This window comes from Pipistrellus hanaki, assembly GCF_964339955.1.
Source record: "Pipistrellus hanaki genome assembly, chromosome: Y".
Taxonomy (NCBI): domain Eukaryota; kingdom Metazoa; phylum Chordata; class Mammalia; order Chiroptera; family Vespertilionidae; genus Pipistrellus; species Pipistrellus hanaki.
In genome coordinates this window covers 4295403-4317431 of record NC_140525.1, presented here as the reverse complement: position 1 = coordinate 4317431, position 22029 = coordinate 4295403, and the positions used below count along the sequence as shown (strand labels likewise).

General features: G+C 38.0%; 1 protein-coding gene across 1 annotated transcript in view; it reads left to right on the top strand.

Annotated features, from left to right (window-relative positions):
- The window catches only part of LOC311615837 (eukaryotic translation initiation factor 1A, Y-chromosomal), a 41576-nt gene extending 21853 nt beyond the window's left edge, over positions 1-19723 (top strand). The window contains exons 5-7 of the mRNA XM_084871275.1: positions 12212-12293; positions 14548-14639; positions 18797-19723. Of these exons, the coding sequence (XP_084727401.1) occupies positions 12212-12293; positions 14548-14639; positions 18797-18802 (180 nt within the window). The 3' untranslated portion in view covers positions 18803-19723. The remainder of the gene's footprint in view (positions 1-12211; positions 12294-14547; positions 14640-18796) is intronic.
- Positions 19724-22029: the final 2306 nt, after the last annotated feature.

Genomic DNA, 22029 nt, shown 5'->3' with positions numbered 1-22029 from the left:
AGCCAACCCCAATGTCAAGGAGCTTTCTCCCTGTGTTTTATGGTTTTAATGCTTGTGTTTAAGTCTTTATCTACTAAGCTAATTTTTTGTGAGTGGTAAAAGATAAGGGTTCAATTTCATTTTCTGCTTGTGTTTATCCAGTTTTCACAATGCCATTTGTGAAGACTATTCTTTCCCAATTGATTATTCTTTTCTTTTTTAATATTTAAAAAAATATTTTTATTGACTTCAGAGAGGAAGGGAGAGGGAGAGAGATAGAAACATCAATGATGAGAGAGAATCATTAGTTGGCTGCCTCCTTCATGCCTATTACTGGAGAACGAGTTTGCAATCCAGGCTTGTGCCCTTTATCAAAATCAAACCTAGGACCCTTCAGTCCTCAGGCCAACACTCCATCCACTAAGCCAAACTAGCTAGGGCTTTAATATTTTTTATTGATTTCACAGAGGAAAGGAGAAATAGAAGGGTGAGAGAAATAGAAACATCAATGATGAGAGAGAATCATTGATTGGCTGCCTGTTTCCTGATCCCACTGACGATTGAGCCCACAATCTGTTCATGTGACTTTGACTGGAATTGAAGCCTGGGACCCTCAGTGGTTGCCGTATCCATTGATCCAAACCAGGTACAGCTAATTTTTTTTTTTTCTTCTTAAAAACGTTTTTTGATTTTATTGATTTTAGAGCGATAGGAAGGGAGAGGGATAAGAAGCTAGAAATATCAATGAAAGAAAAACATTATCAGTTGGCTCCTTCCTGAATAGCCCTGACCTTAGTTTATGGGTCAGTGCTCAATCACTAAGCAACACTGGCTGAGCACAATTGATTTTTCTTGGTTAGTTGATCATATATGCAAAAATTTATTTGTGGAATTTTGATTTTGTTTCATTGGTCAATGGATATATTTTCCATTTTTAATTTTTGGTCAAAGTCTAGATCATTTTTATTTTATTTTGTTTATTATTATTTACTATTACTTTTTAATTTTTATTGTTGAGAATAGTACAGATATCCCCCCTTTTCACCCCTACGATCCTCAGCTCCTACCCTTTTTCTTCACCATCCTCTTGTCTGTTTCTATAGCCAAGATCTTCAATTAATCTCTTCCCTTCAGCTCCCCTCTTCCCTCTGAGTTTTGTCAATCTGTTCATGTTTTTTTTTTCTTCTTTTTTGAAAGATATTCTTTTTTTTTTTTTTTTTTAATATATTTTATTGAATTTTTACAGAGAGGAAGAGAGAGGGATAGAGAGTCAGAAACATCGATGAGAGAGAAGCATCGATCAACTGCCTCTTGCACACCCCCCACTGGGGATGTGCCCGCAACCAAGGCACATGCCCTTGACCGGAATCAAACCCGGGACCCTTCGGTCTACAGGCCAACGCTCTATCCACTGAGCCAAACCGGTTTTGGCTGTTCATGTTTTCATGTCCCTGATTCTATTTTATTCACCACTAAGTGAGACTTGGAAGTCTCACTAAGTCCCTTTACTTTGTTCATTAGATTTCTTGTTCTTTTATTCTGATTTTTAGATTTAATAGTTGATAATGTATTTATCTAAACTTTAATTCTAAATGATAGCTTTGCTGGTTAGAGTAATCTTGGTTGAAGGTCCTTGCTACTCATTACTTCGAATATTTTTTTGCCACTTCCTTCTGGCCTGCATAGTTTCTGTTGAGAAAATAGCTGGCAGTCTATGGGAGCTCCTTTGTAGGTAACTAACTTCCTTTCTCTTTAAAAATTCTCTCCTTGTCTTTAAGCCTTTGAATTTTAATGATGTGTCTTAGTGGGTCTTATTAGGTTTTTCTTCTTTGGGACTCTGCACTTCCTGGACCTGTAAGTCTGTTTCTTTCACCAAGTAGGGTAAGTTATCAGTAATTATTTCTTCAAATTTCTTCAAATTCTTCTGGCACCCCCAAAATAAAATGTTGGTACACTTGAAGTTGTTCCAGAGGCACCTTATACTATATTAGTATTTTTTTATTCTTTTTTATTTTTGTTCTTCTGATTCCGAGTTTTTTGTTTCCTCATATTTTAAGTTGTTGATTTGGTTTTCGGAATTTTCTACTTTCCAGTTGAATTATTCTTTATTTCAGCTAGTGTATGTTTAATTTCTTACTGGTCCTTTTTCATATCTTGGACATTCTTATTAAAGATTCTTGGAAGTCTCACTAAGTCCCTTGAAGCTTTTAAGAAAATCCTTGGATAACCTTATAACTAGTTTTGAATTCTGTATGTAGAAGTTTACTTGCTTCCATTTCTTTCATTTGTGACTTGTTTCTTTGTCTCCACATTTTGGTGGTTTTCCTTTGTTTGTTTTTATGCATTAAGTACAACTGCTATGTCTCCTGAAATAGTAGAATGGCCTTATGTAGTAGGAGGTCCTATAGAGCACAGTGCTCAGCCTCCCCAGTACCTGAGCTGGGCACTTCTAGGTGAGCCCCTCTTTGGGCAATGTGCACAATCTTGTAGTTGAGCCTTGAATGCTTTTGTTATCACTGGAAAGAATTGATCTCCAGGCTCTAGAGCCAGTGCACCCAGTGAACAGCATCAGACCATACCAGATTATAACTCTTCACATCCACAAGTGACATATTCAAAAGGCAGACTCAGTGAGCATCAAAGCCCCACTAGAGCAAGTGCTGCTCTATAGGGTTATCTCCTGCACAACAGCTCCTACTGTAGTTACAACAGCTTGGGTGGGGCTGTAAATTGGTGGGACAGGGTCTTAGAAATCACCAGGGTGGACCAAACTGTGAACCAGTCTGATGGACACTTACATGGGGCCCTTGCCAGTCAGCTTTGCATTAGGAGAGGTTCCAGCACAGGAACAATTTCTCTCTGTGAGCACCCTCATCTGGGAGAAAGCCCCCAAGTTCCTTCCTCGATGCCAGACAATCCAATTTCTCCCTATATGCCTCTGGGTCCTCTAACACCACCTGGAACCAGAGCTCAGAGGGGTCAAGTTCTAGTAAATTTGTATGCCCATCCTTTAAAATGAACATCTGGGTCTCCAGCAGCTTACATGTCACTCAGCCACAGTCCCTGTTGGTTTTTACGGGGATTTTCTTTCCAGTTCTGGAACCTTGGGCTAAGGTCTCATGTGGGTCTGGGACCCTTTGCTCCTTATGTGTAGCCTCCACAGAGAAAATTAAAAAATGACTCATGGGTGTTGGACTAGCACTTTCTGTTCCTCTGCTCCCCTCACAGTCACTATGTTCTTTCTTCTTTACTTCTCTAGCTGTAGAGCTTCCATCCAGCCATCTTGTTCAGACTGTTCTGAATGATAATGATTCTGTATTTTAGTTGCAATTTTTATATAGTTGTGAGAAGCAGCATGTATCAACATTTATCAATCCTTCCATCTTGGTTCTTTTTATGTATTTTCTTAATTCTTACCCGAGGATATTTTTTCATTGATTTTTTCTTTTTCTTTTTTTTAGACAGAGAGGGAAAGACAAAAATATTGATGTGAGAAAAACACATTGATTGGTTGCCTCCTGCACATGCCCCAAACAGACCATGTCTGTGGAGGAGCCTACAACTGAATGTTAGTACAGTATTGTGTTGATTACTATAGTTTACAATGTAATTTAACATCAGTAAATGTGATGCCTGCAATTTTGTTCTTTCTCAAGATTGGTTTGGCAGAAAATTGGGGGACATCTATAATACTGTCAACAACCCTATATAATAAAAGGCTAATATGCAAGTTGACTGAACAGCGGAACAACTGGTTGCTGTGGCACACACTGACCACCAGGAGGCAAATGCTCAATGCAGGAGCTTCTCCTTGGTGGTAAGTGTGCTCCCACAGTGACAGTGTTAAAGAGCACCAAGCCAAGTCATAAGGATGAGCAAGCAAGAGAGTGATAAGGAGCGAGCAGTCCTGCACTGCGAGAGGCATGTCCTCCTGGTAAATACAAGAGGGCTGCAAGCCAGGCTAATGGAACCCCATCTAGTGCATAAATTTTCATGCACTAGGCCTCTAGTAAAGAATAATAGACAATGCCTCAAAAGAATAAGACTGCTTTTGGCTATTTTTTTTTTAAACATAATTTTTATACTTCAATTACAGTTGACATTACAATATTATATTTCAGGTGTACACCCTAGTGATTAGACATTATATAACAAGTGATTGCCCTGATAAAACTTACATTCATCTTACATATATTGTTTATTTTTGTATGATCTTGTATGCTTTAGTAGTCTTGTTTTCTAGTGATCTGGTGCATGGATTCTTGCAAATTGAAAGGAATTTAAATAGAAGATGGCCAGCTTGGTGAGATGGACTGGATATGCCCTAGAGTCAATCTCCTGCGGTCCCTCCCCAGCATCTACGGAGTGAAGGGAGCCCTCCAGCAGTGAGGTCCCTCAGCCTGGCCTTCGGGAATCGGGCCAAAAAAGGCCCTCCATCATCTCCTGAGGGGTCCTGGAGTGTAAGAGCACTCTGCAAAGTTGCTGTCATACAGGGTGTGGAACACAAATGCAAGTGTGCATAAACCAGATTCGGGATTGATAGTGCACCAGCAATAACATAGCCAACGGCCAAATATGGAATCACATGGCTCTATAAGGAATCAGGCTCCTTCCTTTCAGGTTTCAGGATGCATCATCTAAGAACTGCTGCCAAGTCACTGCAGCTCAGCAGCTCCTGAATTGACTGTCTGCCCCTTGATGGTCAGTGTGCATCATAGTGACTGGTTGGACTGGGAAGTGCAGCATATTAGCCTTTTACATATATATAGACTAAATGCCTGGTCCCTCAGGGTGGTCTGCAGGAATCAGACCCCATCTTCATGGCCCCACAGCCCTGCCTGGCACCCCAACTTGGCTTGGCTCTTCCCCCTCACCTGCTCTGCTCTACTGCCTATAGAGCGATTGGTCGAGGCTGGGCTTCCTTCCCAGCTTCCTCAGCCCCTGGGAGCCAGGAGGCAATCTCACCACCTGCTGCCGCTGCTAGTCACCCCATCTGTAAGACGATCAATGGGGTATTCAGGCCCCTACTCACACCTGCCTTGCCCTGGTGCTGCCTGCTCATCTGGTCCACCATTCCCACAGTGGTCCTGCTCTTGTTGGAGTTCATTGGGGATGGCATTATCTTCATTGCTGCCCATTGTCAGCACTGTGTCGCCAATGCCTGCCATGTTTCACGCTGCCCATTCGGGGTTAGCTCATGTCATAGTGAGCAGTCCAACTCCCAGTCAAATGATTGCTCGAGGATAATTTACATATATAGAAGGATATTTACATATTTACATATCTATATTTAAATAAATATTTACATATTTACATATCTATAATTTACATATATAGAAGGATATTTCTTTGCTATGCTTTACATTCCCATAACTTCTATAACTATAAATCTGTACTTCTTAATTCTTTCACTTTTTCCACCCAGACTCCTAAATTTGCCAGCTGGCAGCCATCAAAATGTTCTGTATCTATGAGTTTGTTTCTGCTTGCTTGTTTAGTATTTTTTATCTAATTGTTGATATATATGTGTATATACACACACATATATATTGCCATTTTATTTACATTTTTTATTTTTTTCCTCCTGAAGATTCTTCATTTTTGGTGGTGAACTCCTGTAGCTTTTCCTTATCTGGGGAGCTCTTTATTTCTCCTTCAGTTTTAAATTATTGCTTTGCCCTATGTAGAGTAATTTTTCATTGCTTTGAGTATTTCTTGCTACTACCTTCTGGCCTGAAAAGTTTCTTTTGAGAAATCAACTGACACTATAATATTGGAAGTTTCCTTTAAGTAACTGACTGCCTTTATCTTGCTGCTTTTAAGATTCTGTATTTGTCTATAATGTTTTGCATTTTAATTCTGATATGTCTTGGTGTGAGACTCTTTAGTTTTCATTTTGTTTAGTTTCGTCTTGTGTTTCTTGAATTTGTATGTCCATTTCCTTCATCAAGTTAGGGAAATTTTCTGCCTTTTTTTTTTTTCTTTTTTTTCTTTTTCTTTCCTTTTTCCATTTTCTTGCTCCAGTACTTCCATGGTACACTTGAAGTTGTCCCAGAAATTCCTTATAGTATTCTTATTGTTTTGGATTTTTCTTCCCTTTTTTTTTGCTGTGACTGAGTGTTTTGGGTGTTGTTTTTTTTCCTTCGTTTTATTCATCCTCACCCATGGATTTTTTTTCCTTTGATATTTAGAGAGAGGGAGAGTGGCAGACAGAGAGTTGAGAGAGGGAGAGAAACATTAAACTCATCAAATTGATTGCCTCCTGTATGACAACTGAGCTGGAGATTGAATTCAGGTATGTGTCCTTGACAAGGAATCAAACCTGTAATCTTTTAATGCTAATCATTGAACCACACCAGCCAGGGTGTGATGGGTTTTTCTTTTGCTTCCTCATCTTTCATATCACTAGTATATATTAGGTAGTGCTGTTATATCTCCCAGACTTGATAGAGTGGTCTAATTAAATAGGTGTTTTGTAGGTTGGGATAGCCTTCCTGATCAACCAAGGAGCCTCTCCATGTAAGCTTTGTACACTTCCTGTTATAGTTGATTTGTAATTGCTGTTAATAGGTCAATAGGTGGGATTTACATGCAGGCCAAACAACTTCAAGAATTGGCTACAGTTACTGACAATTGATCTCTGGCCACCATGGACGATCAACTATGCATTGACTCCCTACAGAACAGGACTTATTTCAGTAGATCTATGGTGCCTGGCTTCACCCTTTGAGTGTGTCACTTTCTGGAGGTTTTTGGATGATACAACGTGGTTTGAAGTTATCTACTGGGAGTGCTTTCTCTGGGACCTCTAGTGAGGTGCAGAACAAGGTTGGCACTGCCTGTGTTCTGTTTGGGCATAATCTAAAAGTGATGTAGATACCTGCTACTTGTGCTGGCTTGGAGGTGCCCAGGAGTGGCCAAGCTGTGAACCAAAGTTGGCTTCCACTTATACCAAACCAGGAGCCAACTTAGCAAGAGGTCCAGAGCTTGCTGAGGCCAGATGCTGCATATTTGAAAGATTTTTTAAAAATCTGAAGCATGAGGCAAGACAGGACATTGGTAGGGAAAAGCACTAGAAACAGCTGTGTGGAACTAAAGTTTTGGTAGGACAGGACCTTGAAATCACCAGAGCTGGGCTAATAGTTTTAGCCAGGTTGATGGAGACAGATAATCCTGGCACTGTGGAGAGAGGGCTTATCAAAGGCTTGTCCCTTGAGAAGGCTTGTCTCTCCCTTTCAACCTCCCAACTCATGCTGTTATATAAAACAATTTAGTTCCTACCCATAATGTCTCTTTCAAGCTTCTAACCCAGGAGTGGAGCTCAGAGTGAACAAATCCCAGTAAGTCCTTGTGTGGGTTTTTAAGAGGAGTTGCCTGGGACCCCAGAAGCCTCCATGTTACTCAGCCACAATCCCCCCTGGTTTTTACAGCCAGAAGATATGGGGGTTTTCCTCCAGCAACTGGGATCCAGCCTTCACTACAGTCAAAGTCTTTACAGGCTTTGTTGACTCTGGCCGGTGTCGGCCAGAGCACCAACCTTATAGCTCCCTCCACTCCCACCTTTCCCTTCATAGCAGGTGTCCTGCCTTGCCTGAAGGGCTGGGGGCATGGCCGCCATATTTGTCATCCTTATTTGCATATTTCCTCCTAACTGCTGGTGGATGTCGCAGAGGTACAGTCAGTTTACTTGTTTCACTTTTAATAGTGTACATAGTGTTCCATTTGATATTTCCTATACCCCACCTGGCACCATATATAGGTAATACATATTGACTGTGTTTCCTGTGCTTTGTTTACATTTATATCTTCATTACTATTTTGGGTTGTTTTTGTGTGTGTGTGTGTGTTTTGTTTTTGTTTTTTAATTTTTAATCTTTATTGTTCAGATTATTACAGTTGTTACTCTTTTTCCCCCCATAGCTTCTCTCCGATCAAATCCCAACCCACCCTCTGCCTATACCCCTCCCCCACTGTCCTCATCCATAGGTGTACAATTTTTGTCCAGTCTCTTCCCACAATTCCCATACCCTCTTTCCTTCGCTGAGAATTGTCAGTCCACTCCCTTTCTATGCCCCTGATTCTATTATATGCACCAGTTTATTCTATTCATCAGTGTTTTATTCACTTGATTTTTAGATTTACTAGTTGATATGTATTTGTTGTTCATAATTTTTATCTTTTCCTTTTTCTTCTTCTTCCTCTTCTTAAAGAATACTCTTCAGCATTTCATATAATACTGGTTTGACAATGATGAACCCCTTTACCTTTTTCTTATCTGTGAAGCTCTTTATCTGCCCTTCAATTCTGAATGATAGCTTTGCTGGGTAGAGTAATCTTGGTTGTAGGTTCTTGCTATTCATCACTTTGAATATTTCTTGCCACTCCTTTCTGGCCTGCATAGTTTCTGTCGAGAAATCAGCTGACATTTCTATGGGTACTTCCTTATAGGTAACTGTTTTACTCTTGCTGCTTTTCATATTCTCTCTTTGTCTTTTGCTCTTGGCATTTTAATTATATTGTGTTTTGTTGTGGTCTTCTTTGGATTCCTTTTGTTTGGGGTTCTGTGTACTTCCTGGACTTAACAGTCTGTTTCTTTAACCAGGAGGGTGGTGTTTTCTGTCATTTTTTCAAATAGGTTTTCAGTATCTTGCTCTCTCTTCTGTCACCCCCATAATTCTGATATTGGTATGCTTGAAGCTGTCCCAGAGGCTTTTTGCACTATCTTCATATTTTTGGATTCTTTCTTTCTGGTTGGGTGATTTTTGCCTCTTTGTATTTCAAATCTTTGACTTGATTCTTGCAATCCACTCATCTGCTGTTAAATATCTGTATATTATTCTTTCTTTTTTTAAGATATATATATATATATATTTTAAATATATTTTATTGATTTTTCACAGAGAGGAAGAGAGAGGGATGGAAAGTTAGAAACATCGATGAGAGAGAATTATCAATCAGCTGCCTCTTGCACACCCCCTACTGGAGATGTGCCCGCAGCCAGGGTACATGCCCTTTACCAGAATCAAACCTGGGACCTTCCGGTCTGCAGGCTGATGCTTTATCTACTGAGTCAAACCTGTTTCAGCTGTATATTATTCTTTATTTCAGTTAGTGTATGCTTAATTTCTAGTTGGTCCTTTTTCATCTCCCTGAGGGATTCACTAAATTTATTGACATTTTCTAGAAACTTTTGAAAAACCTTATAACCATGGTTTTGAACTCCATATCCAGTAGTTTTCTTTTCTCCATTTCCTTCATTTGTGACCTGTTTCTTTGTCTCCACATTTTTGCTGCTTCCCTGAATTGATAGAGTGACTTTGTGTGCTAGGTGTCCTATAGGGCCCAGTGGCTCAGCTTCCCCAATTACCTGAGGTGGACACTCTTGGTGCACTCTTTTATGGGCTGTGTGCACAGTTTTGTAGTTAAGCCTTGATTATTGTTGGTATCACTGGGAGGAATTGACCTCCAGGCCAATTGGCTGTCAGCTTCATCTGTGACTATGGGAGAACTTTTGTGCTGGAGACACCTTTATGGGGCAGGACTTGCTTCAGTGAGGCTTTGCTACTCACTGAGTCTGCCTCTGAATTTGTCCCTTTTGGATCTGAGGAGTTGTAACCTGGATGGTTCTACTCTAATACCTGTGTACACTGGCTTTTGGATCTCCAAAGAGGTGCAGATTTAGCTTTGCCTGCAGCTACCCAGCAGGAGCTATGGAGAGATCTGCAGATTCCTCTTCTTATTTTGATTTTGGAGGTGCCCAGATGAGGCCCAGATGTGCAGCAATGCAAACTGCTGTGTGGCCTTGGGCCTTCTTTTGGATGTTCTGGATCTCACTGACTCAGCTGCCGTTTGTTAGGTAATTTTAGATTGCAAAGGAACCAGCCATTCATGAGCAAAAATCCTCTGTGCACAGCTAGGGTGGAGTTGTAAGTTGGATTGGGCGGGGTCTCGGGGTATCATCAGGGCAAAGCAAACAGCAATGGCTGACTTTTAGACCTGCCCTAAGAAGTCCCTGGGTCTTAGTGTCCCCTGGTAATCGCTGCAAGCAGCTCTGAGAAAAAATTACCTCATATTCCAGCCTGATGCCAGACAGTCCATCTTCTCCCTGTATGAATTTCACCCAGAACTGGAGGTCAGAATAGTTGGGAGCTTGTTTCTTCCTCCTGAGCATACTCAGTTACCAGCCCTTTCCGAACACACGCGTGTTACTGTACCTCTGCACTTTACCTCTGAACTTCCTCTTAGCCTCAGTGTGCCTTTCTTTTCCCTTTTAGTTGTAGAATTTCCACTCAGCCAGCCTTCCTGGGGTTCTGGATGATGTCCTTTTTGTCTTTTTGTTATAGTTTTGAAGTGGTTGTGTGAGATAGCAAGTTCATGTGTTTACCTATGCTGCCATCTTGTTTTCTCCTCATTACTACTGTGTTTCCCTGAAAATAAGACATCCTCCGAATATAAGACCTACTTACAGGTTTCCTTCTGAGTGAAATATAAGACATCCCCCCAAAAATAAGGCCCCCCCTAGACTAAACAAGAGAGATTTGGTCCACTGATTCTGAAAGAAATTGAGTCACAAGAAATTCACCAGGAAATTCAGGAATTGAATTCTTAGGATGATGTTCCAGAAGATGATGAGATGATTGTCATTGAATAAATGAGTAAATTCTTGATAGTGTAGGATTCTCAGTTTGTCTGGTTTGTGTTGACAACTACCGTACTACCGTACCGTATACAGGTCATAAATTTCCTTTATTTTCATTTAACAATAAATGTGTACCATATTCTTCTTCATGGAAAAATAAGACATCCCCTGAAAATAAGACCTAGTGCAATCTTAGGGAGCAAAAATTAATATAAGACACTGTCTTATTTTCGGGGAAACGGTATTTTGTACCTATCAGTTTGTACTTCCTTATTTCTTCACCACACCCCCAAACCCTTGTCTTCGAGCAACCACTAATTTGCTCTCTGTTTCTATGAGTCTATGTCAATTTTGCATCTTTGTTTATTCTCTTCTCTAGATCTCATATATAAGTAAAATGATACGGTATTTGTCTTTGACTTGTATTGTTTTTTGTAACACCTGCTCTTCATTTAATCTTTAATGAATAAGTCTATATATATCCTTGCTGGAAACATTCTATTCTCTTGTTCTAAAGAGCAATCCAAAGATTAGATTAGCTGCTCCATCTGGTAGCTTATTGGAAATGCAAGTTTTTAACTTAGTCTTTTATCTACTGTGCTAGAATCTGAATTTTAATACAGTCCCTCTGTTTTATATGCACATTACAGCTTGATAACTATTGCTTTATAGCACATTACAGTTGTGTTTGATTATTTTAGTTTTCTTTAATGTTTTTTGGGGGGCATGAGGAGGGGTTAATTGTAATTATTCTTCAGACACTGCTTTTCCTCTCCAAATGACTCATTTTAAAAAGTGGCTAAATGTGAATATTTTAGGGCATATTTTAGGGGCATTTGCAATGGAAACACCAAAAAAGATCTTTTTAAATACAGAGTTTTTGGACTTAATATCAGATCTATCAGTCTTTAGGAGATATAACTACCTTTTTAAAAAACCAAGTAAGTAATCAGTGTGATAGGGAAGCAATTACACTGCAACTTTATTTTTTTCTATTTTTCTCCCCCCTTCCCCCTTTTCCTCGCTTATTAAAATTAATTATACAAGCAGTTTTTCCAGGCTGTTGGTTAATCATTACTTAGTCACTTATGAAAAACTAGAGGCCTGGTGCCATGTACTTGTGGGGGGAGGAAAGGAGGGGTGTTCCTCAACCCAGCCTGCACCCTCTTGCAGTCTGGGAGCCCTTAGGGGATGTCCGAATGCCACAGAAGCACTTCCACAAAAGTGGGAGAGGCTTCCACCACCACCGCTGCACTTGCCAGCCATGAGCCTAGCTCAGGGCCTCTGGCTGAGCAGAGCTCTCCCTGTAAGAGTGCACTGACTACCAGGGGCCAGCTCCTGCATTGAGCATCTGCCCCCTGGTAGTCAATGCACATCATAGCAATCAGTGGTTCTGCTGTTCTGTCAATTTGCATATTATCCTTCTATTATATAGAATGATTTCTACTTAAGTCCAAGAATATGTTAGGAATTTAGAGAGTTTGTAACAGTTAAGTGAGATTTTCCTTAATGTGTTTAATTTTAAAGTAATTTGCTAACCAATTGATGTACTTTGGCAAAGCCAATTTTAAAAGCTATTTGTTTACCTTTAAGGATAACAAAGCTGATGTAATTTTAAAGTACAATGCTGATGAAGCTAGAAGTCTGAAGGCATATGGCGAGCTTCCAGAACATGGTAATGACAAAGTTATGTTTTCTGTGTTATAGTATTGCTAGTTTGTTGGTGTTTTGGTGAAGCAGTTTTGATAGAATTGTCTTATTTTTCATGTATGTACTTAACAAAAATTAGTTTTAAGTATACCAATCTATACTTTTTAGCATTTATACAATAGTAATAACATTCTGTTTCTAGTAAATGTTCTTTTGATCGGGAGTTTAAAAGTTTTAAGCTCTGAGCTTGTGTGTAATTTATTTTTTTTAGAAATATATTTTTGGTAATTTTTAGAGAAGAAGGGAGAGTGGGAGAGAGAGAGAAATATCAATGATGAGAGAGAATCATTAATCAGCTGCTTCCTGCATGCCTTGGGCATGTGCCCTGACGGGGAACTGTGACTTTCTAGATCATAGGTCGACACTCTACCACTGAGCCATTCTGGTTGGACTATATATAAATTTTGTTAAGGAAGTACATTTTATTTATTGTTTTTAACAGTTCTTAAAGGAGATGTATCCAGTTTTCAGGTATATTAGGGCAACAATTATGATACTATTGTAATATTGGATTTATAGGAAACAGTGGTCAGTATATCTTAGCATATTATTTTATAGAATTTCTATTTTTTAATTTAAAAAAATCCTCACCCAGTGATATGTTAAAAGTAAAGGAGAGTGTGAGGGAGGGATAGCAAGAGAGAGAGAAATATTGATGAGAGAGAAACACATTTATCAGCTCCCTCCAGTATGTGCCGGGACCAGGGATTAAACTCACAACCTGGGTAATTGCCCTAATTGGAATCAAACCTGCAACTCTTCAGGTATTGAGTTGCAACCAACTACGCCATATTGACCAGGGCTGTGTGTACTTTTTAACAGATATTTCTTTTCTTTCTTTTTTTATATTCACCCAAGAATATGATTTTTGACTTTCAAGAGATGGAAAGGGAGAGGTAGGGCAGAGGATGGGAGAAAGGAGGAGAGAGAGATAACAGTGTGAGACAACATCAATTCGTTGCTTTCTATACATACCCTGACCTGGGATCAAATCTGCAACCTTTTGGCATATGGATGAGCAGTGTTGGCCAGAGTTATTTTTATTCTAATGGCTACTTAAAAATATAAAGTAAGTTCCTAAGAGAAAATGTACTATTTCTACAGCCACATTTTTTACTTTACAGCTATTTTACTTACTTGTTTTACTTCATTGCATTTTGTAATGAAAATATAAGATCTTTACATAAGCATGAAAATTTTGATAAAATTTTTTTGTATTTAAAATATCAGACCAGTATTTTCTCTTTCAGTTCTGTTTCTTAAAGCAGCAATTTTCAACCATTGCCTCAATAATTTTTAAAACATACAGTATTTACCTGAGTATTTTAGTCAAATTGTATTTCCACCAAATTGTCAAATTTAAGAATAACAGCAGCTCACACACTAACTGTCTAGTATGAATGAATTAAAGTTATACCTTTTATTGGTCATATTGGGGAAAAATACATATTTTTTGGTATACTGTAGCATTTTAGTAATTAGGGAAGAAAAAGGTTGAAAATTGCTGTCTAAGGGGATAAGCATAGCTTGACCAAGATTTTTTAAATTGATTTGGTAAGTCTTTCAAATAGTTGGTGAATGAGTTATTCTTAGTTAGGAAAACTTCACATGCACCATGTTTTCAATTACATTTTAAGGCTAACTTGGGAAGTGCAAGATTTATGTTAATGTGATTAGAACTTGCCTTTCTTGCCGAAACCAGTTTGGCTCAATGGATAGAACGTCGGCTTGGGGACTGAAAGGTCCTGGGTTCGATTCCGGTCAAGGGCATGTACCTTGGTTGCGGGCATATCCCCAGTAGGGGGTGTGCAAAAGGCAGCTGATCAATGACTCTCTCATCATCGATGTTTCTCACTCTCTATCTCTCTCCCTTCCTCTCTGTACAAAAGCAATAAAATATATTAAAAAACAAACAAACAAAAAAAAACTTGCCTTTCTTATAATACCTTTCTGAACAAAGTAAGACTATAGTACATATATTCTTCATTATAATTAATGAACTCTGGGAGTTTTGTGAATTTTCTTTGTGTTGAATTCTTCGAAGTTAGAAAGATAATTTGTTTTTTTAATGAAATATTTGTATTGAAATAGGACTTGTAAAAGTGGCCTTCTATTGTTTGATATTTTGTATCAGGCCCATTTCTTTTAATCGGTAATTGATCTGATAACACCTTTTTAACTATATATATATATAACTATATTTCTTTTTGTATCTTTAGCTAAAATCAATGAAACAGATACATTTGGTCCTGGAGATGATGATGAAATTCAGTTTGATGACATTGGAGATGATGATGAAGACATTGATGATGTAAGTAGTAGATAAACCCTGTTGGGTTTGTTTTATTGATGTACAAGGAAGTCAGATGTTTCCCCTAACTTCCTTTAATCTAAGAATGTTGCACACTTAAATTCAGTGTATTTATAAGATTGTTCATGAATCTGAATATTCATTAATATTCAGAAACCAGATAGTTTAACTTTTTATTCTTTAAGAAACTTTATAATCCTTTGAAACATCTCTTTCTAAAATGATCAGTATTAGTTTTGACAGATGGTAGTCCATAATGATATTAGGTCTAGTAATAATTAATGTCGTTTTCTAATACTTCTTTAAATCGAATTTATTTAAACAATACAACAAAATTTAATCAACAATATAGTTGCCGTTGTTTTCTATTACTTGTGCCCAACGCTCAGGAAGCATTTTAATCCCTCTGTTGTAAAATTCTTGTGATTTTGATGCAAAAAATTCGGTCAATGCATTTTTGAGGCATTCTTCATTATCAAATTTTTTTCCAAGAAGAAAGTTTTGCAAAGAACGAAACAAATGGTAATCGGAAGGGGCAATATCAGGAGCATATGCTGGTTGAGGGAGAACTTCCCATTCCAACTGGCGCAGTTTTTCAGCAGTGATTCTTACAGTATGCGGTCGTGCGTTATCGTGGTGAAGAATTGCGCCCTTCCGATTAATCAGCGCGGGTTCTTTTTCTCTTAAAGCTTGGGCTAACCTTTCCAATTGGGCACTATACACTGCACTTGTAATGGTTTGGTTAGATGGTAAAAGTTCATAATGAAGAATTCCTTTAAAATTCCACCAAACACACAACATCACTTTTTTCGCATGCAAGTCAGGTTTTGGCGTGGGCTGCGGAGCCTCATTTTTGTCCAACCATTGAGGCCGCCTTTTCAAATTAACATACAGCATTCATTGTTCATCTCCGGTAACAATTTGCTCTAAAAACGGCAAACGGTTTTGACGAGAGAGGAGCGAACTGCAAATTGTGACTCTTTGATTACGGTTGTTGTCGGTCAACTCATGAGGAACCCATTTTCCAAACTTTTGGACTTTGCCAAGTGCACGCATTGATTGGAAATTGTTTTTTGTGAACAATTTAAAGTTGTCGCAAGCTCTTGTTGGGTAATTTGAGGATTTTGCACCAAAAGAGCTTGAAGAGCTTCTTGATCAAAATTGGATACACGGCCTCGACCACTCTTGTCATCTAACAAAAAATTTCCCTCACGAAATTTCTCAAACCAATGCTGGCATTTTCTGGCGCTAACTGCATCTTGACCAAGAGCACTACAGATGTTTTTTGCAGCCTCACTTGCTTTTCTTCCTAATTGGAACTCGTAAAGCATGCAGTGCCGAATATGCTCTTCATCCGCCATCTTCTTAGCCCTAGTTTTGCAACAAAAACCAAACCAAACACAAACTTTTTCAAGCAAAACTTGTTAATTGCACTTCACACGTTCTGTAGATACCACGTGTTTGAAGGTTATGTCAATACAAGTCAACGCCAAGCAGGATTTTAAACGAATGTTTAAAAACGACATTAATTATTACTAGACCCGATAACTCATTTAAGAGTATCTACAGTTATAGTTAAGAAATATAGCAAATTATTTTGAGAATGTCTTTTCTTAAATGAAATTTTAAAAGAAGAATCTTGTTTGAATCCATTTGCTGAAGCATTAAAATTGTAATTTACTTCAAAAATCTTGTTAAAATGGAGGCATCTTTGATCAAAGTATATATTGAGATTACACTGTTCTTATTGGTCACATTTTTGCTTTGTAGTTTATATGTGAAAATGTTCCCATCCTTTCCATTTTCTGTTTCTGAATATGCTTTAAAATGTACATAACATTAGGAACTAATGTAATAAATATTAACAGATGAAAAGAGGAATAGATGTGAATGATCATGTGTAGTTTTTAAACTATACCCTTGTGGTAGATATTTTGGTATTCTCTTGAATTTTAAGTTCTTTTAACTCCTCTGAATGTCTGAAAATACTATTAATAAAAATGTCAGTTATTGAAAAATCTGGAGACCCCTGTTCTAGATATGTGACTTCCAATCACTTGTGGTGCCCCACCTAGACTTTCCCAAGGCCTTGAATTTTTGAAAAGCTGTGTTAATTTTGCTGCACAACCTTTGTGCTACATTTTCTAAAATTCCATTTAAGTATTTAAACACTTATTATATTTACTTACTTTGAAGAATATTGCAAATTTAATTTTAAATAATAGTTGCTATGTTCTTTTTTCTTTTCTTTTTAAAAATTGTTGACACTGCCAAAACCGGTTTGGCTCAGTGGTAGAGCGTCGGCCTGCAGACTGAGGGGTCCCAGGTTCGATTCTGGTCAAGGGCATGTACATTGGTTGCGGGCACATCCCTGGTAGGGGGTGTGCAGGAGGCAGCTGGTTGATGTTTCTCTCTTATCGACGTTTCTAGCTCTCTGTCTCTCTCCCTTCCTCTCTGTAAAAAATCAATAAAAATATATTTTAAAAAAAAATTGTTGACACTGCCCTGGCTGGCTTGACTCAGTGGTTAGGGCATCAGCCTAAGCACCAGAAAATTGTGGGTTTAATCCCAGCCTGGGTGAGGGTGTGTGCAGGAGGCAACAAATAATGTATTTCTCTTTCTCTCTCCTCTACCATTTACTCTAAAAGAGAAGGGGGGGGAGAGAGAGCGGGAAGGTCAGTGGAAATAATATACTTGGGTGAAGATTAACAAAAAGGAAAAAAAAATAGATACTGTTACAGGTGCCCTCCCCCCTCCCCCCCACTTTTGCCTTCTTAAAGCCCCCATTCTGCAGGCCCTCACCACATTTTTTATCTGTATTCATGGGCTATGAATATATGCATATGTGTTTTTAGGGTAATTTCTTCCAGCCTCTCCCATGCCCTTTGACATTATTATTATGTTTAGATTTCTGGTTTTTAACTATAACTTTATACAGATGTATTTAAAAAGAGCCTAAGCCTGATTAAAATGTAGGCCATACTATCATCCCATTATTAAGTATACTATATTCCTCCTGTTTTTCCAACCCTCAACATGTAATGTCTATCTCTAGCCACTGCACAAAAGGGGCAGGGGAGCTAGCTGGTATGGGTGTCATCTGGGCACCAAAAGATTGCTGGTTCCATCCCAGGTTAGGCACATGCATGAGTTGTGTGTTTGATCCTCAGTAGGGGATGTACAGGAGGCAGCTAATCTATGTTTCTCACATCATTGTTTCTCTCTTTTTCCACCCCTCCATTCCTCTAAAAGTCAGTGGGGGGAAAAAATTTTAAGGTGGGAAGGGGGGACATCTATAATAATATAAACAATAAAAAGTAAAAAAAAAAAAAAAAAAAAAAAAAGGAAGGGGATGCTAAACAATTATGTAAAATTTGCCAATGGATGATAATTGAGAAAATTTTGGTGTATAAATTTCCTGTTTAAAAGGAGTTTTTTTCTAGATCAGTATTTCCCAATGTGGGGCACATGCCCCACAAGGGGCAGCTTGATTTTTTAAAAATATTTTATTGATTTGAGAGTGAGAAACAGATTTGTTTTCCCATGCAGTCATTGGTTGCTTCTTATATATGTCCTGGCCAGAAATCGAACCCTCACCTTGGCATCTTGGATGAAACTCTAACCAACTGAGCTCCCTGGCCAAGGCCAGTTTGATTTTTAAGGGGAGGAATTCGAAAATGAGTTATTAACAGTGAATTTTTTGCATTTAAGGTTCTAGTGGCCTCATATACAGTATATAAATATATATTGTGACATGTTTATGTATTTCAGTTCTCTATTATATGTTTTGAGACTTTACTTTTATTTTTTCATATTCATATTTTTTTAACAATTTCTTAGTGATTTCTGCCTCAGTATTTCAACTGTCCTTCATTCTTTTATTTTTCTCTCATGGATGCTATGTTGTTTCAAAACTTGTGTAAACCAAGTTTTATGGCCTTTTAGGCTTTCTCCACATGAATAGGAGTTCACTTTTTGAATAATAAAAATTATATGTCACAGTGGGAGGAGGAGCATCAGGATTTTAGAGATGCTTAGATGGGTATGGCCAAAAAAAGTTGGGAACTACTGTTCTAGTTTATCTTAGGTTTTTGTTCAGTAGACTGTTTATTATAAGAATTATTTTAACATGAATCTCATGTTCTTTTCACTTGCAGATCTAAATTGAATTTAAAGTTTCAGAGTATTTGTTCCATGGTTTGGATTTTGGTCATCACCTGTTAAGAAGACTAAAACTTCAGGATAATTGCAGTTTGCTAAAATACTGATTTGTTTTCATTGTTTTTAAGTCTTTATTGTTATCTTTAAATGAGCTGTTAACACTTTATTCTTTTGATGCAATGGAACTTAGGGATAAAAGATCACAAGCTCTACTGTTAAAACATAGTAAAGAGAGGGAGAGAGAATGGATAAAGTAAATGCTTTCCAGTTAATGGATGTTTTGACTAAATTGTTTTATCTTTATGGTCAGTGATAAGTCCTAGTTCCAAGTAATTTTTTTCAGTCATTCAGTATGTTACCTAGATATTCTCTTTAATTTTTGATAAAAATTTGAGGAAGTTAGAAATTTACATTTGAAGTTAAGAAAAGGGGCTATTTTTTAATATTTCTATAGCTGGGTACTATATTTTCAACTATGATAACATTCTTTTCATCATCTCATGCTGTCTTAAATAACTAGCATTTATAAACTGCTTATTTTAGAGCTTGAGCATGAGTAGCAATTTTTAATTTATAAGATGAATAGTTGCAAAAATTCACTGCTAGATAGTAACTCAAAATTGGAACTACTGATATACTAGTCAAAAGTGTGTTTTTTTTTACCTTATGATTTCAAATTTTCTTAAATAAAACAACTTTTAATGGTAAATAAGAACAGTTTGTACTATACTAAAAAGTTGTTAGAACATGTCATTTTATTTCAAAACTCATGCATTTGTAACCTATAGTTTAGGGCTTTATGAACAATTAAATTACAATGTATAAATGAAAAACTAATTTTATAATAAACTGGTATAAGGAAAAGGAAGGGACCACAGCTAAGAAATATAATAAAATGCCCATTGGGTATATTTTGGCTTTAGTTTGTGTTACTGGTGTATTTTTTTGTGTATATTTTATTAGAAATTTATATTATGACCTTTCTTTTTAATATTTTGTTCATTTTGAAAGTTATAGTAAAATGAATTAAGGAGGGGCTAAATAGCAACCACAATTAAATCTTATATAATGGGATACAAAAGATTTTTAAAAAAATATATTTTATTGAGTTTTTACAGAGAGGAAGAGAGAGGGATAGAGAGTTAGAAACATTGATGAGGGAGAGACATCGATCAGCTGCCCTTGACCGGAATCAAACCTGGGACCTTTCAGTCCACAGGCCGATGCTCTATCCACTGAGCCAAACCAGTTTCGGCTACAAAAGATTTCTTAAGTGGTTTAGAAACATCACTTTTTTCAGAGGGTATTTTCAGTAGAGAAAATTAAAGGGAATGGCTTTTCCTGGTTTTAATTATATCCTATATAATAAAAGACTAATATGCAAATCACAAATCAACCCTATGGCAGAATGACCAGTCACTGTGACATGCACTGACCACCACAGGGAATATGCTCAATGCAGGGGCTTCCCCTGTTGGTCAGTGCACTCCCACAGGAAGAGTACCACCCAGCCAAAAGCTGGGGTCATATCTAGTGAGCACAGCGGTGGTTGTTGGGCCTCCCCTGCTTCACAGCTGTTGGACACCCCCTCAGGGCTCCTGGACTGCAAGAAGGTGTGGGCTGGACTTAGTATCCCCCTTTCCCACCTTTTCCCTCCCACTTCCTATGTCATGCACTGGGCCTCTAATATATAAAGAAGTCTGCTTCTTTATATAATTATAGTAGAAGCCCAGTGCATGAAATTCATGCACTAGGGGAGGGAGTCTCTTCGCTCAGCCTGCCCACTCTCACAGTGGAGAGCCTTCAGGGAATGTCCTAGTAATGGCTTAGGCCTGCACCCCATGGAACATGCCCTTGATCATAATCGAACCCGGACCCTGCAGTTGACAGGCCAAGGGTCTCTCCACTGAGTCAAACCCGCTAGGGCAGGATATGACATTTCTTAGCCCCTCCAGCAGTGAACCTTTGTTTTTTCCTCCAGGAGTGAGGTGGATCACTTCTTGGATTCTTATAACCCAAGTTACCAAGAACACTGCCAGTGGTGTGCAGGGAGCTTAGCCAGTGAGCTGTCAGAAAAGTGTTTCCTCTGCAGCTCATATGCAGAGGCCCCCTGTGTGTGTCCACTGGTGTGGGAGCATGCTTGGAGCTGGGCTGGTCATGACTGTTAAGACTTGGAGCCAGTCGTGACTGTTAAGGAATCCCAGACAAATTTGCATATTACCACTTTATATATACTGTATAGGTATATAAAGAACAATGAGCAGGATTAGAGTCTAATATAATATATGATGTATTAGATTCTATATAATATATAATATCTCTATAATATACTATTATATAGATAGTATAGTATATAATATCTATAGTATATATAGATATTATATACTATAGTTTGCCCTTAGTAGCAGGAAGTAAATTCTGAGACCCCAGTGGGTAGTACTAAACTTTATATCAACTACATTTTTTAAAAATATATATTTGTACACACACACACACCACTGACTGGCCAGGTTATTATGACCATTTAATGTAAACTAGCTGTAATTTTGTGCTGAAGTTGCTAGAGTGCCAGACCATTATAAATAGGGAAGCAGGTTGTTTACCACGACAGTAGAAATTATTTTTTCTGAAGAAATGATTTTTTCTGAAGATATGGGTAAACAACATGAAGTAACAGCCTTTGAACGTGGGGTAATTGTTGGTGCTTAGAGCCATGGAGCAAGTTATCAGCAAAACAGCTGAATTTCTTGAATGTTCAAGAGCAGCTGTTGTTAAAGTGTTTAAAGACTGGACTGTTAGTCGAAAATCTGGGTCTGAACATGCGAATTGTGGTCGTCAGTGACTGGTCAATGTTAGTGCAGAACGGAGAGTGGCAAGATTGGTACAAGACAACAGAAGGGTAACTGCATCAAATTACTGGAGTTCTTAATCCTCTCAAATGATCTCTGAACGCACTATATATGTGGTTTGTGTGTGTGTGTGTGTGTATATAATAAACACACTGAGTGGCCAGATTATTATGACCACTTGATATTTGCAGGCAAATTTGCTATACAATTTTATTGAATAAAAAGCCAAAGGCCTATTCCAATACCTTTGCTATCTGCAATTACTAAGAGAAAACTCTCCAGTTCACACAGGAGCACAAGGATTGGACAGTCAAACATTGGAAAAAAGTCACATGGTCCAATGAAAACATTTTCAGTTGCAGATGGTAGATTGAGAATTT